The sequence below is a fragment of the Artemia sp. Qi Xiang Cuo genome, chromosome 7 (genome assembly GCF_049724085.1).
Source record: "Artemia sp. Qi Xiang Cuo chromosome 7, ASM4972408v1, whole genome shotgun sequence".
Lineage (NCBI taxonomy): Eukaryota > Metazoa > Arthropoda > Branchiopoda > Anostraca > Artemiidae > Artemia > Artemia sp. Qi Xiang Cuo.
In genome coordinates, this window is record NC_142800.1 from 43,701,457 (window position 1) to 43,717,422 (window position 15,966).

At 37.8% G+C, this 15,966-nt stretch overlaps 1 protein-coding gene across 1 annotated transcript in view; it reads left to right on the plus strand.

Annotated features, from left to right (window-relative positions):
- Positions 1-15,966, plus strand: part of LOC148950308 (leucine-rich repeat-containing protein 58) — a 44,236-nt gene that overhangs the window by 25,476 nt on the left and 2,794 nt on the right. The window contains exon 5 of the mRNA XM_089091550.1: positions 3,164-3,364. Within this exon, the coding sequence (XP_088947676.1) occupies positions 3,164-3,345 (182 nt within the window). The 3' untranslated portion in view covers positions 3,346-3,364. The remainder of the gene's footprint in view (positions 1-3,163; positions 3,365-15,966) is intronic.

Consider the following 15,966-nt stretch of genomic DNA (forward strand, 5'->3'; position numbering starts at 1 on the left):
AGTTGACCTTTGTCCAAATGTTATATCATTGAAAGCTAATGAACCGAATCCAAAAAGGTCAAAGAGGCTAGCTTCCGCCTTTGCTTTGAAAAGAATTAGAGATTTAAACAATATGTAGTTTTATTTGATTTAGTATATAAACTTTTGTTTTAAATTGTTTTAGTTCAGTTTTACTACTGATGACGGTCACTGTATATGTGACCGAAATATCTGGTATTTTTTGTGAAATTTATTATACACTGTCTATTAAAAAGGATTTTATCCCTATTTTGAACTTTTATTTTATCGTCATGGAAAGGCAGTGTGGTCTCCGAAATTATCTTTGAGATATTAACATTTAAATATAATACCTCCCTACCCCCCTACCCCTCTGGATACCACCTTGATAGAATAGCGCCTTGATAGAATAACCCCTCCCCCATCTGGATACCACCTTGATAGGATACCGTCTCTGCTTTATATTAAAAAATAATTAACTTTTTGGCATCCCTGCTTTAAAAAGTATATAAATTTGAGATATTAACATTTAAATATAATACCTCCCTAACCCCCCTCCGCCTCTGGATACCACCTTGAGAGAATACCGTCTCTACTTTGAACAAAAAAAAACTTTGTGGCATCCCTGCTTTCAATAAAAAAAAATTCAAGGTACTACCCCTTAATATAATAACCTCCTATGCCCCCCCTCTGGATACCATCTTGATAGGATACTTTCTCTGCTTTTAATTAAAAAAAATCAACTCATTGGCATCCCTGCTTTCAAAAAAAAGAGGTATTATCATTTAAATATGATAGCTCCCTACCCTCCCCCCCCCCCCTCTGGATACCAGCATGATAGGATACCGTCTCTGATTTAAATTTAAAAAAAATAATTAACTTTTTGGCATTTATTATTTATATTCACTTTCAAGACTTAACAGAGCGATAGTGTATCCGCTAGCCATGACAGTCTTAGATCGTTAAAATCACTAAGAATTCTTATTGCAACGTAAGGATACTGGAAATATATCAATTTGACACATAGCTGCAAAAAAAGGCACTAGGTCTTTCCGGAATAGATCCCTGCCGATAGTACAGCAAACCAAAGACCGCTGGTGATACCTCCTTTGGTAGGTACTGTGGTCTAGTCCATATTCACTGAATTTAAAACTCAGGATTCCGAGGAAATTTAGTGTTGAGTTGGCAGTTCAGGAATGATGAATGACAAAGCAGATTGACCCCACCTCTATGACTCACATGGTTTCTACTTTTGTCAAACACTGGTAACATGTACAAATCATAACCCGAAATGTCCACTTGAGACTCAGTAATTTCTTCCAGTTTATTTGTGAGAGATCTCACATTTGAGAGAACTTTAAGAAACGAGTTTTAAGAACAATTTTCTCTACGTCATCGTTTAGTAGTTGCCTGCATGGGATGGCTGTAATATAACAGGGTAGGAGCCTGTTTGTGATTGGAATCAGGTGTTGGTTTACTTTGTTTGGAGGTAATGGGTTTTGATTTGCTGTGTACGGTGATAGTGGGATTGCTGCAAGCCATTTTTGGTCACGAACAGAGCTTCTGGTTCAACCTATGTGAGGCTGAGGTAACCAGGGTTGTTCGGATGGAGTTGATGTGGGTATGCTCATGGGAGGGGGAGACCTCCGAAATTCCAGTCGCGTTTGGACCGCGACATTGGCCGTACCACTGTTAGTCTTGCTGTTTTGCCTCATAAGATCAGTCTCAGGTCTCACCTTAAATCTGCAGGTATTGCACGCAAATAGAAAAGCATGGCTAGTGGGCTTTTGGATTGCTAGTGTGCAAGCGAGGCAAGAGAGGCAGGATTGACACGGGGCAAGACAGTTCTTCTAGTGTCCGGTAATTCAAGTCGCTACTGTCCCTGTTGCTACGTCAGGAACAGAGCTTAGCAACATTAGGTTATTAATGTCAGAAAATTTTTAAGAATTACTTACCAAAAGAATAGGATTAAGTATTGCACCAACACTTATTGAACTTCCTACTGCTTTCGTTATTGATTCAGCTTTGGGCAAAGTCACCAATAAAGTCAAGTCCCTTGGTCAACAGGTCGGACTGATGTATGATTTTCCTAGTCCTAATAAGGATCTTAGATTTCCAAAGGTAAAATGGGACCATTTATTGCGTTTCGTACAGACAATTCCACCCGTTTTACTGGTCAATTTCTTCGAGCACAGAGCTGCTTAACGAATTTTTACTACTACAATAAAAACTGCATAAGGGAATCTTAACGAAAGTCTTTTAGGTCTCCTCCAATTTGGTTTGTTTGCATCTGAAATTATAGTTTCACAGTTAAAAACTAGTTGGTTTAAAGGCTAATCACTAGGTAGCCCCTGTCTGACGTCTGTGTCATATCTCAACCAAACTTAGTCAGTAACAACATTTGATGTGTTATTTCTATTTTTTGAAGTCCGAGACCGATTCGGCCTCTGTGTGGAGGATGAAGGGTAGCCCTAGTTCCTTGTCGTGAAGATATCTTTCAGAATGGGTTGCCACATCTCAATCAATCTTAATGGGCTAGTGTCCTAATTGTGTCTGTTGGAACTCCAGGGCTGCTCCCTCTATTCTTGTTATCAGTGCTTCTACTGGAAGTGGACGTTAAATCTCAACTGATCTTGATGAGAAGTAAGAGCTACTGTCCTAGTTGTGCTTTATGGTATTTGAGCGCAATCAGATTTCAACAGAGGAGAGAGAGCTCCTAGATTCTTGTCCTAAGGACATCTACAAAAAGAGATTATAAATCTCAGCCATTTGTGGTTCAAGGTAATAGATACTGTCCTATTTGAGCTTAAATAAATTATTATATCTAACTGCCTGATTGTTCAATGTGAAGTAGCAGTTATGGTCTTTCATAAGTCTAGTTTCGATTGGGTCTGTGCGGGAGAGTAGAAGAGGATCTCTAGTTTTTGAACAGAAGGAGTTACATTACAACCATACTTTGTGTGAAGTAAGAGCTAGGTTTTTAGCTGTGTATTTTTGTTGTCTACCTTGATTTGACCTCAGCACGAGGGTGGAAAAGTCAAACGTAAGAGGCGTAGCTGCTTGTGCTGATCACCAATTGTGACCCATGTGTCGAAAATTCCATGGGCCCTTGGCACAGGTGGTCTATTTTTTTTTTATCGTCTTAATAAACTTGATTATTTTTCAGGTGTATTTTTCGACACAAGAGTCGAGCATGTGAAGTTTGTAGACTTTTGCGGGAAGTATCGTATACCTTTAATGCACTATCTGTGTTCGCGTAAATGTACGACAACTCGACCAGCTTACAATAAGGATTCCTCCGATTCTGATTCTGAGTCCCAAAGGTTAAAGAGAGTGTTGCTTGGATAGTCTATATATTTTGGTCTTGGTAAGCTTTATTATTGTGATTTTGTGGAAGAGCTAAGTTGTGTAGTGTAAGAGCATATCCTGCACATTAGGAAGTCTACTAATTGCTGTTGTGTAAGTCTTAAGTGTAAACCAAAAAATTTCTGGGTGACAAAATTGTCAATATTGAAGAAGGGTAAGATGCATTAGTGATGACGTTTTATTTTCACAATTATTGAAAGGAGAAATCAATTACGAGAACTCGTAGAAAGAACACTTCTCCGTCTTCTTGCATCAGCACATGCATATGCCATCGGCAGAATATGATTTACTGAATATGTATCACCTTTTTATGTATCATATGTTTCACCTTTTTCTATATCACCATTTTTTCGTATAAAAAGTTTTCTACGCTAAGTAAAAATTTAGCTTGAAAATTTTTACTTTTGACTTTTTTGGTTAAAAACTATCGCTGATCTTGTGACTGAAGCTGCACATCTGTACTAATTTTGGTTGAAAAAAAGCAAACTAAAAAAGTAAATGAGTGTTTGGTTAAAACAGTGATTCTCAAAGTGGTCCAGGTGAACCCCCGGTGTCGACGGGAGACTCGAGAAGGGTCTACATTGCCGAGACAAAAAAATGGGGGTTCGCAATTCGTAAACGAGGGTCCGCGAAAATTTATCTGTTTTCGTTAGTGAAGAACTAAAATGTTGGCTTGACTATCAACACAGGAAGATAATACGCGTTTATTTGCGCAATTGTGCAATAAAAATGATGAAGACTCCCAACGATCGCCCTTACGTAATGAAGTAGGCTGGTAGTAAAGATTCGACTCAATTTTGGAATTAGTTTTAGAGTTTCTGGAAATCAAATATTCAGATTTAAAAGAAAATTTGATCAATTCAAAAGCGGACATCGCGTGTTTGATAGATTTGTTCAAAAACTTTAACTGTATTAATAGACGATTACAAGGGGGACACCCTTAATTAAAAAAACAAATGGTGTAATTTTAGCTTTTTCTGAAAAATTGAAATTTAGGGGGGAAAAAATATTTGTCAGCGCGAATTTTCCCGGTTTTCAAACTTGTCCCGGTTTGCAAATTGCACTGCATGACGACTTCAAAATCTGATTTGAAGACACTGGTTCCATTTTAATTGAACCACCGTTTAACTGAACCCCTGTAGCTGAACCACCGTGCAACTGAACCACCGTGCAACTGAACCACCGTACAGCTGAACCACCGTGCAACTGAGCCCCCGTTTAACTGAACCATCGTGCTACTGAACCCCCTTTAACTGAACCCTCGTGCAACTCAACCCCATTTAACTAAACCCCCGTGTAACTGAACCACCATGTAACTGTACCCCCGTGAAAGTGAACCACCGTGCAACCGAACCCTCGTGCAACTCAACCACCGTACTTATATTGGGTAAAACACAAGTTAGAGTCTTTATATATTCAACCTTGTTGGAATTGTTTGCTTTTTTAAGTCTTTATATAAATTACTGTCAAGATGATGCATAAAAATGCTCTGTTTTGTTGTCACAAAAACAAAGAAAATCGGACGTCATAAACTCTTAAATCCAGATTTATTTCTCTTTTTTATGTCTGTTAATGGGGGTTCCCTTCACCCTGTCACTTTCTGCGGGTTTAAGCGTTTACCTCCCTCCCCCGTGGAAAATTTTCCCTCCTCCACCCACGGAAACCTCATCAGCTGGAAAATACCCCCTCGCGGAAATTAGGGTTTTCAAAATTTAAAAATCTTCTTTGAGTTTAATTGAGAAGTTCTAAGGGAAATGGAAAAGAGGAATTTATGTGTAAAGCTTGCCCCCCCTCCGTGCAAATACTTTCTTCTCATGAAAGATCCTCCAGAAAACCCCCACACAAAAAATTTCCGTATGTTTCCCAATGACAAATACTATCTGTAAGCAATAGGCAAATAAAAAAAAAAATAAAAAGGAACTGAAACTTCTGCAATGGGGTTATCTGATTGTTTTGTAGCTAGGAAGATAGGGAGATACATCAAAGAGTGCATTTTGATGCCAAAACATCTCAGCTCTCATTGAGCCTTCAAATAAATACAGAATTAGCTCTAAGGGAGAGATGACAGGAGGATGGAGGTAGAAATTGTTTGATAATCCCCAGGCATTTTTAGTCTTTTTTTATAAGCCAAAAGTGATTGGAGACTAACCAACCGCAAGAATTTTTTTTTTTTGGGGGGGGGGAAGGAGATTTTCCAAGGGTAGGTATTTTCTGGGAGGTGTTATTTTCCGCGGGGTATTTTCCTTAAGGGATGTTTTTACGAGGGGGGGGGGGTAAACGGCACCGTCTACATACTTTTTTTTACACTTTGCTTGTTTTATTTTTTTTCATTTTGTGGTATTTTCTACGCTCGTAGTCGTTTATCGTTTGGTTTGAAAAAGGTTAATTACCTACTTCGGTGGAACCGACACAAAAGCTACTTTCTCTTTGTGTTTCGAAACTTTTGGTTTGATTGTTTTTTCTTACGTAGATGAATCAGGCCTTTCCTGACTTTGAGAATTTAGATAACAAAAATCACTTTTCGTTGCGCTTTTTTTAAATTAATTTGAAAAGATTCTTTCGAAAAACAATTTTTCAAATAAAAATGAATAGCCTTATTAAACCAAAGACTAGCATAAATAAATTCCTATAATAATTCAAACCCAAAATGATAAGAAATTACTACAAAAAAAAAGAAACCCAAAACGAACAGAAGTTAAAACAAACGATCATAGAAAGCATGGGGGTTTTGGGGAAAACAAAAAAGGGGCTATTGAGTTACATGCTGAATCTCCGTTCTAACAAACCGCCATTTAACTCAAGCCTCCTTTAACCCAGCCCTCATTTAAATCAAATCCTGAACGTAAGTCAAGGCCTAAAAATAAGTTTGAACTAAGGCTGATTAAAAGCTAAAAATCTATTTCTCGCTTCATTTGCGGTTTCCAACTTGTATTACTCATCAGTGTAATCCCTAAACCCTCCAAATTGAATGAAACTCAGGGTTGCTCCCCTGGCCCGGAAGAATTTACTAAATCTGAGAGGAAAAATTTACTAAATCGTATCTGTTTTCACTAAACGTCCCAAAAAAATTTTTGCACACGCGCACCATCGAACATCGATTTCTACTACACGAGGATAATCAATAGGATTTTCAAAGTCTTTTTTCTTCTTTTTTTCTTTTTTTCTCTTTTCCTCTTTTCTTTCGTTTTCCTTCAAATAAACCTACTGCTGTCCTTGTCACTCGATTTTTTTTATTGTTATTATTAAAACTACAGATGTCGCTGCATGGGCTGACAACATCGATTCGCTGGAGTTACGGGAAGCGGAATATTTCTTTTCCCGTTGATTTTGAATTGAAGTTATCAAGTGTTTTGCAGTAGGTTGCATAGGTTGCATCAAAATATGGCTAATTGTAGACAGAGAAAAGCCAAGACAGATAGTTCAAGTAATTGAGAGGCAAATGTTTAAATGGCTGGGGCTGCACAGGTAAATGGCGGGAGTATGCATGACTCTTTTATTGGACACATACTTGTCAGGTTGGTTTTGGATGGTATACTTGTCAGGATGCCTGCCTAGAGTCTCAGGCATCATGTTGACCAAGAATTTAAAATTGACATTTGACCGTTAGATTGCCTGTAATGAGAGGCAAACAAGGCACGCCTGCCTATGGTCTAAAAAGCGTAGAGCTTCTTCTGATTGGTTGAGGGTAGGAGTGGGTTTTCGCAGTACAGAAGCAATATCCACCTTGAAGAGTCTCTTTTTTATGACTCCTTCATAAGTCAGTTAGTAGACTATTTTCGTTCCATGGGGATCGGTCACGACTGTCGGAGAAAGAGAAAGAACAACTTTCTGTGAATTTTCACCGATCGGTAAACGACTGTCCTGTTTTTTCAGATCACTTCTTTCAGACTTGAACGAGTCGGACGACATTTGTCTGTTTGCGCTTGCAAGAAGTGAATTCAAAAGGGCAACAGTTGTCTCACCATTCCTACAGTATCTTGCTGGGAGAAACAGTTCTACCGGAAATGGATTGCGAGCGACACCCCACCTAGTAAGCCTTGTCTGTATTTGGCGGCTTTTTTTGCCATCTCCTGACGAGACAATGTCCTTGCACTGATGAAACACTCAAGCAACTCGAATGCATAGATCCTTCCCTATCTTTGGGCAGCTCCGAATATTACTCAGTAATTTACTGTCTGAGTAGACAGAATTTTACTGTTATAGGTAGTTTTTGATGCCCAACAAGCAAGAAACTGCCGTCAAGACAAAACTTCAAATGATTCTAGCATTTTTTGACCCGAATACTTACTTTTCTGGTAAATTTACTAAAACACTTACTAAATTTAAAAACATTTTAAAAATTTAGTAAATTTGAACTCGATTTACTAAATCAGGTCTGTTTTCACTAAATTTAGTAATAATTTTACTAAGTGTGGCAACCATGATGAAACTTTCAGGATTGAGCCTATCGCCAAAAGTATGGCCCAATGAAGTGTTTATTTTGGTTTTATTGCAAACTATGAACTTTTCATTAGGACTTGGGTAAGGATGTGCCAAGGGGCAAATAGACGCGTGGATTTTACAATTACAACCGGTTCTCAAAGCTCTTTCCGTTTTTACTTTTGAAGTTATGTAAAAGCATTTTATTGGGTACATAAGTACATTTTCCATAAAAACTTTAAGAATTGCTCTATCTTATGGAGATGTCGCAAGTATGTTACATATAAATGTTCAGCTACTATAACAACAAGAAATGAACAAATTGTGAGGCAACCACGTGACCACTTACACTCTGGTGATCCATTAAACATTCAAAGGAATCAGGTTCTAGCTGAAATCAAAGGTGCAGCCGCAGCAACAAGTGTTTCTACTAGAAATGTCCTAGGTGTACTCTTGAGAAATTTAAATGAAGAGGTAATGCCCAGACTACCAAAAAAAGACTACCAAATCAACTATTCACAGGGAGAGGCGGAACAAAACATTTGAGCAAAGAGCACAGTCGTGCACTTTTTCTATTCCCCAAGAATATAAGGATTTAGTTCTGATTGACTCAGGAGAAAATGATGACAAAAGAATTTTGGTTCTGGGAAACAACAATATGGCGAAACTTCTTGAAAGATCGGAATTAATGCTCTGTGACGGAACCTTTAAATGCGTACCACGTGTATTCTTCCAACTTTACACTATACATGGAAAAATAGGAGATGCTTGCCGCCCTTGTCTACATTTCCTTCTAACTAACAAGTAGAAGAAACCTACAAAAGGATGGTTGAATATTTTAAGCAAGTAGCTCCTCTAACCAATCCGAGTAAAATATTGCTGGACTTTGAGGCAGCAGCAATTAATGCATTTAAGCAAGGCTTTCCAAGCGCTCAAATATCTAGATGCTTTTTCCATTTTAGCCAGAGCATACAAAGAAAAGTTTGTGCCATAGGTTTAAAAAATGAATTTGAAACTAATGTCCACTTTAACATGCTTGTGAAAAGTTTGTGTACTATGGCATTCGTTCCAACTGATGACATAGTAAACATATTTGAGTTATTATGTGGGCAGTTTCCGGATCGTGATGACTGCACAGAGCTACTGTCTTATTTTTGACGAAACACACATAAGGGGAGTCCAGATACATAGCCGTAGGACAAGACCTTGATTCCCACCTGAGCTTTGGAATCATACAAACGATGCACTAGTTTGTGAATCAAAAACAACCAATGCTACAGAAGGCTTTCATCATGCTTTTAACGCTATGTTCTCTTGCTATCACCCAGGTGTTTGGAAATTAATTGAAGGAATAAAAAGTGACATCGGCATTCAAAGATTAATGACCATTCAAGCACAAAACGGCGTAGAAGGTATTAGAGGCAAATACAACGCTATTGCTGAAAGGTTGTCTATGAAAGTTCAGGGATATTCTAATGAAACTGACAAGCTCAAATATCTTCGGCAAATAGCCCAAACTCAGCATTAATTTCATATTAGCGTATGTTTGATATGAAAAATTATGTGAAAAGTTTCATATGAGTGAATAATATGACTAAATTCATACTAGTAAACGGAAAAGTAGTTTATGTCATTAAGTCTTTGTGTGATTCATAAAGTAAACACATAACTGAAAATATTATGCTCCTCTTTTATTATTAAGGAATGTATACTACTAGCATTACTACTACTACTACCAACTTACTGCAGCGTCAGACTGCTTAAGGCTAACACAGCTACACACGCTCCTCCTCCATCTCAATCGATGGAGAGCTTCCCTTTTAAAACCCTCCCAAGAAGTTCTTATTTCCCTTAAATATTTCCTCATGACATCTGTCAACTCCATTAGCTGATAACCTGGTTTTTATTTGGGGTACTTGTCCATTATTCACAAAACCCCCAAGTTGATACAATTTACAGATATTCGGGTTGAAACAAGTGAGACGCTTGGGGGATAGATAGGATATGTATTGTTTGGGCAATATATTTTCATATTAGGGGTGTGGGTGTTAAATATAACGGCGGTGCATGCAAAATGTAACCTAACCTTACCAAAATACCAACTCTATGTGTTAAATATTTAACTAAAACAAAACTACAATGTAGTTTTGGTAAATTTTTCGTTGTTCATATTATTGACTTACGAATAAAGTAAACATACCACTCGTTGGCTTTTTTTATGCTCTTTCCAAATATAATAATCATTTTGGTCGGAAATGAATTTTACCCCCCCCCCCCCTATATATACCAATTCAGGGTATATATTTGCACATTAGGGCGGTGAGGGAAAGTTTAAACTTACCTCTCATTTACATCAGAAATAAAATTAATATGACAAGAAAATATTTGTAATATAATTCGTTTTCAGTTAAGCACCAATGTCGCAGTAGGCTTTTGGTTTTTATTTACAGATGAGGAAGGAGGCAGTATCCAAACACTTGTTTGTAGTGAAACTATATTCGCCTTGAACAACTTTCAAAAGGGCTAATAAATTAAACTGAATATTTGATTTATAATGATATTAATTGCTGAAAGCTCATCAGTTAAAATTTTTACTATTGTTTTAATGTTTATTTTCAAAATCAAGTACAAAAGAAAATATTTGTCATTAAATTGGTTTTCAGTAAAGCGCAAATGACGCAATAGGTTTTAGACTTCTACAGTGAGAGAAGGAGGTGATACCCAAACTCTTGTTTGTAGTGATTTTTGTTCGTTTCAAGCTTGATTTGCATATTCAATTTAAGTTTCATTCGTTTTAAGATTTATTTATTAATTTACATTAATATCTATTGTATGTTTGTTTGCATTAATTTTTATTTAATTTCTGTTCGTTTTGAGTTTCATTTATACTTCAATAGGAAAATATTTTTTTTCGTTCTAAGCTTGCTTTTCATATTCAATCTAAGCATTACTCGCTTTAAGATCTATTTATTGATTTATATTATTACTTGTTGTATGTTTTTTGCTATGATTGTTTATTTAATTTCTGCTCGTTTTGGGTTTCCTTTTTTTTTTTAATAGTAATTTCTGGTCGTTTTGAGTTTGAATTTTAACAAGTATTTGTATCTGCTGAGCTTAAGTTTAAAATGGCCTTTACATTTCTTTGAAAAACATATTTTTCGGAAATTTTTTTTTTAATTAATTTTTGTACGTTTTTGATTGCAAAAGTGTCAAGTTTTTAAAAATTCCTTTTTTCAAAATCAACATTTTTCAAAAAAATTCAAATGTTCATCAAAGTATCAAAACTGGTATCAAAGGAACAATATCGAAGTGAAAAAATGGGTCTGTGTCAACCTCGGAGTTTTTATTATCTGATGTTGGAACTATTTCTAACAAATTGGCTATCTCAAATTTTTTATTTGATGCCTTTTGGGAAAAGGGGGCGTGGGGGTGGGGGGCTAGTTGCCCTCCAATCTCTTTTGACTCTAAAAAACTTAACTAGAACTTTCAATTTCCAATCAAATGAGCCCTCTCTGAAGTTTTTAAGAGCATCCCTTCAATAAGAACTAAATATTCCCCCAGGGCATAACTTACAACGCCTGCCCTCGGGCACCGGGGGCTGTGTCGACCCCGGAGTTTTCGTTATGTGATCTTTGGACAATTTTAAAAAAAAGGCTATCTCAAAGTTCGAGGAAAAAAGATGGGTTCGAGGAAAAAAGGGCATGGAGGGTGGGGTAGGTGCCCTCCAATCTGTTTTGACTCTTAAAAAGTGAACTAGAACTTTCAATTTCTAATCAAATGAGCCCTCTTTGAAGTTAATACGAGAATCCCTTCGATAAGACCCATATATGCCCCCATGGCATATCTTACAACGCATGCCCCTGGGCCCTGGGGGGCTGTGTTGACCCCGGAGTTTTCGTTATATGGCCTTTGAACTATTTTTTAAAAAAAAGCTATCTCCAAGTTCTTATCGGATGTGTTCGAGGAAAAAAGGGCGTGGAGGGGGGGGGGGCTATGTGCCCTCCAATCTCTTTTGACTCTTAAAAAGTGAACTAGAACTTTCAATTTCCAATCAAATGAACTCTCTTTGAAGGTAATACGAGCATCCCTTTCATAAGACCCATATATGGCCCCAGGGCATATCTTACAACGCATGCCCCGGGCCCTGGGGGGGGGTTGTGTCGACACCGGAATTTTTTATATGATCTTTGAACAATTTTTAACAAAATAGCTATCTCAAAATTTTCATCGGATGTATTTGGGAAAAAAGGGTTTGGGGGGGGGGTGGGATGCTGGTTACCCTCCGATATATTTTGACGCTTTAAAATTGAACTAAAACTTTCAATTTCCAATCAAATGAGTCCTCTCTGAAGTTTGTACGAGCATTCCTTCCAAGAACCATATCCCTTGCCCTGCCCTGAAGACTGTAACTTATAGCCCTTGCCCTGAAGACTGCGGGGGGAGTGTCCTATCTCAAAATTTTTATCGGATGAATTTGGGAAAAAAGGGTTTGGGGGGGGAGTGGGAAGCTGGTTACCCTCCGATATATTTTGACGCTTTAAAATTGAACTAAAACTTTCAATTTCCAATCAAATGAGTCCTCTCTGAAGTTTGTACGAGCATTCCTTCCAAGAACCATATCCCTTGCCCTGCCCTGAAGACTGTAACTTATAGCCCTTGCCCTGAAGACTTCGGGGGGAGTGACCTGCTCAAACATATAATTTCCAGAACTTATAACTACGTTGAACAAAATGGCTATATCAAAATTTTGATTGGATGTGTTTGGGGAATGGTGGGCGTGGAAGGGGTGTTAGTCACTATCGACTATTAAAAAGGGAATTAGTCATTTACATTTCCAATCTAATGAGCCCTTTCTAAAGTTTCTACGACAACGCTTTCTATAAAAACTTTATATGCCCACAGGGCATAATTTACGACCCTGAGGGCTGTGGGACGGGGGGGGGGGGTTGTTATACTTAAAGACCGAATTTACAGAATTTTCAACTACGTTGAACAAAATGGGTATCTCGAAATTTGGAGTGGATGTGTTGGGGGAAAAGGTGGGCGTGAGAGGGGGATTAGTTGCCCTCCAATCATTTTCGACTATTAAAAAGGGCACTAGCCCTTTGAATTTCCGACCGAATGAGTCCTTTTTGAAGTTTCTACAACTAAGCTTTCTATAAAAGCCTTTTATGCCCCCAGGGCATAACTTACAACCCTTGCCCTGAGTGCTGTGGGGGAGTGTCCTCCTCAAAAAAATAATTTCAATCTGGAAATCAACTACGCTGAGCAAGATGGCTATCACAAAATTTTGATTGAATGTATTTGTGGAACTGGTGCGCGTGGAAGGGGTGTTAGTTGCCTTCCATTCACTTTTGATCCTTAGAAAGGACACTAGAACTCTCGATTTTCAATCGAATGAGCCCCCTTTGAAGTTTCTACGATGACCCCTTCCATATGAAGTGCCTCTGGGGAAAAAAAAATAATAAAACATTGGAGCCGTATGGCCTTTACTATAGACAGCGCTATAGCGTTGCCTCTGATATATAGGATAGCGCCGTACATGCCAATTAGCTGGAACCCACGCAAGAAGTGAAGTTTGCTTAATGCTAATGAAATAAAACAAAATAGCACGAAAATATTATAGTTTAGAAACAAATTTTGGTTATATGTATGCACATTAGGGGGGGGGGGGTAAAGCATAGCATATATTAAATACGCAACCTAACCGAGGTACCTTTCCCCCCTAAACCCCCAAAAACTAAAGTTTAAATATTCTAGACGCAGTGACAAGCCATGGTCTGCAATCCAATTCTCTATTGAAAGAAACCCGTTTGACTAGTTTCTTAAGCATCTTCCCTATATAATATATCGCGTGGGTTCCAGCTAGTTGACAAGTACCGACATCGCTTATATGCCCTTTCGAAAACCTGCGTGAAAATAATATTTTTGTTTAATTAAAACATCCTCTAAAGGTTCCTTAAAAGTTTCAGTTTAATACTCTTAGCGTTATTAGTTACAGTGATCTTAGTAGTTATATTAGTATCATATACATGTAGCCTTCTGGCTAGTTTGAAGTCCCCCACCCACAACTTATCCCGAAAGGTCTAACTTATTAATGGAAGCTGTTCTTGAGATATTGTTGTGTAACCCTTTTGAGAACGTGCATAATCATAGTCAATTTGATTCAGTTCAATATCCACCGAAATATTCCTTGACAGCTTCACCTTAATACCCTTAGCTTGCACATTAGCAGTAGTAGAATTAGTAGCAGTATGCACATAACACCTTTTATTTTCTTCAAGACACCAAACTGTCTCTAGCATATTGCTGATGCGCCCTTTGGCAACCTGTATACAGATGGCGTGATGTGATTCAGTTCACCTTCTACCCTCAATATTCCCCGAAAATTCCACCTTCACACCGTTCATTACCGTTAGGTATAGGTGTAAGGGTAGTCCCAATAATAGTATTAGTAGTAGTATTAATAGTAATAGCACTAGTGCTAGTAGCAGCAGTAGTATTATCATATTGACTTTTGTTAAGCCGAAGATTCCTCTCATCAAATTCTAGAAGTTTCAACTTAATTCTTAATACAATTAGCTGTTGCTATCCCATTGCCGATATATCCTTTTGATAACCTATATATCAATGTAGTTCCTTAATTTTCATTTTAGCTTACAAGTGGTTGCAATAGAAGTAGCAGTCGAACTAGTAGTTGTTGTAGTAGCAGTAGTAAATGTAATTAAAATAGTAATAGCATTAGCGTGCACATGGCCGGATTTCAAGCTTTGACGTTTAAGAACCAAGCGTTTTTGCCGCTCCGTTTTTGCAAGATTTTCGGGGTTATTCCCAAAAATTCGGGGCTCATGGAAGCAGTTAACAGAACACAACTGATGAGCGAAAAGTGATGAAAGAGAGGGGTAATACTGAACTCTCAGCTACCATTCTTGGGGGAAATCTGACAGTTTATAAGTGACCATGGAAGTCCTGTGTTGTTTTAAAGTCGCTTTTCTGTGAATAGGCAGCGTGGCGGCAGAGTGCACCTGGCGACGATAAATAACATCAGTCCAGTTTTTGTCAGGAAAAAATTACTCAGTGATAATTTATTGCTCCCCCTGGCATTATGCGCCCCTAGGTCCGGACCTAGGGACCTAGTTGTAAATCCAGACCTGAGCGTGCATATATTTCCTTTTGGTGAATTGACTTTCCCTTTAAGTACTCTCTGAAAGTTCCAACTTAATGCACAAATCCCTTTTTGAGATACGTCATTTTGAAAATCTGCATGCACATAGTGGCTTTTGATTTAGTTCAAGTTCCACCTCAAATACCCCATTCTCTCATATTTTCAACTTGATAGGCGAAGTCTTAATAGTGCTAGTTTAATAGTAGCAGAGGTCGTAGTAGGAGCAGTAGTAATAATAATAGTGTTGAATTAGTAGTAGTAGCAACAGTAGTAGCAGCAGTATTAATTGCAGTAGTAGCAGGTAGATGCCCCAGAAGTTTCATCTTAATACGCTGGGCTGTTCCAAAAAAAAATTGCTGATGCACCTGTATCAGCAATCTGTATGTTATTGCAAGTTACCAATTGTTAAAATGTAAGGTTTTTATAGAAGGGATGGTCGTAAAAACTTTGAAGGAGGCTCATTCGATTGTAAATTAAAAGTTCAAGTTAAATCTTTAAGATTCAGTGGTAATAAGCTGAAAATCAGCCTCTCCATGTTAACCGAAATCCCCCCCCCCTCCCAAATACATCTGATCAAAATAAAAATTAATATTTTGTTCAAAATAGTCTAAAGGTCAAATAACCATGTCCTTGGGGTTAACAATCCCACCAGCAGCATCTGGGGCAAGGGCTGTAAGCTAAGCTAAGTTGCTCATTGCTAACACATAGGGTTTTTGTAGAAAAATTTTTGTATGAACTTAGGGGGGGGGGGGCTCATTCGAATGGAAATCAAAATTTCTAGTGCACTGTTTCATAGTTAAAAGTGATCGGAGGGCTTCCACCCCACACTATTTTTTCCCCAATTACATCCGATCTAAATTTTGGGACGGCCATTTTATTTAAAACATTTCAAAGGTTAAATAACTATACCATAGTTAAATAACTATGGTTCATAACCCTCAGCCTCTGGTGCAAGGGCTGTAAGTTATACAAATTGCCTATTGTTAACATATAAGTGGTTTTTTTTTTCAAGAAAAGAT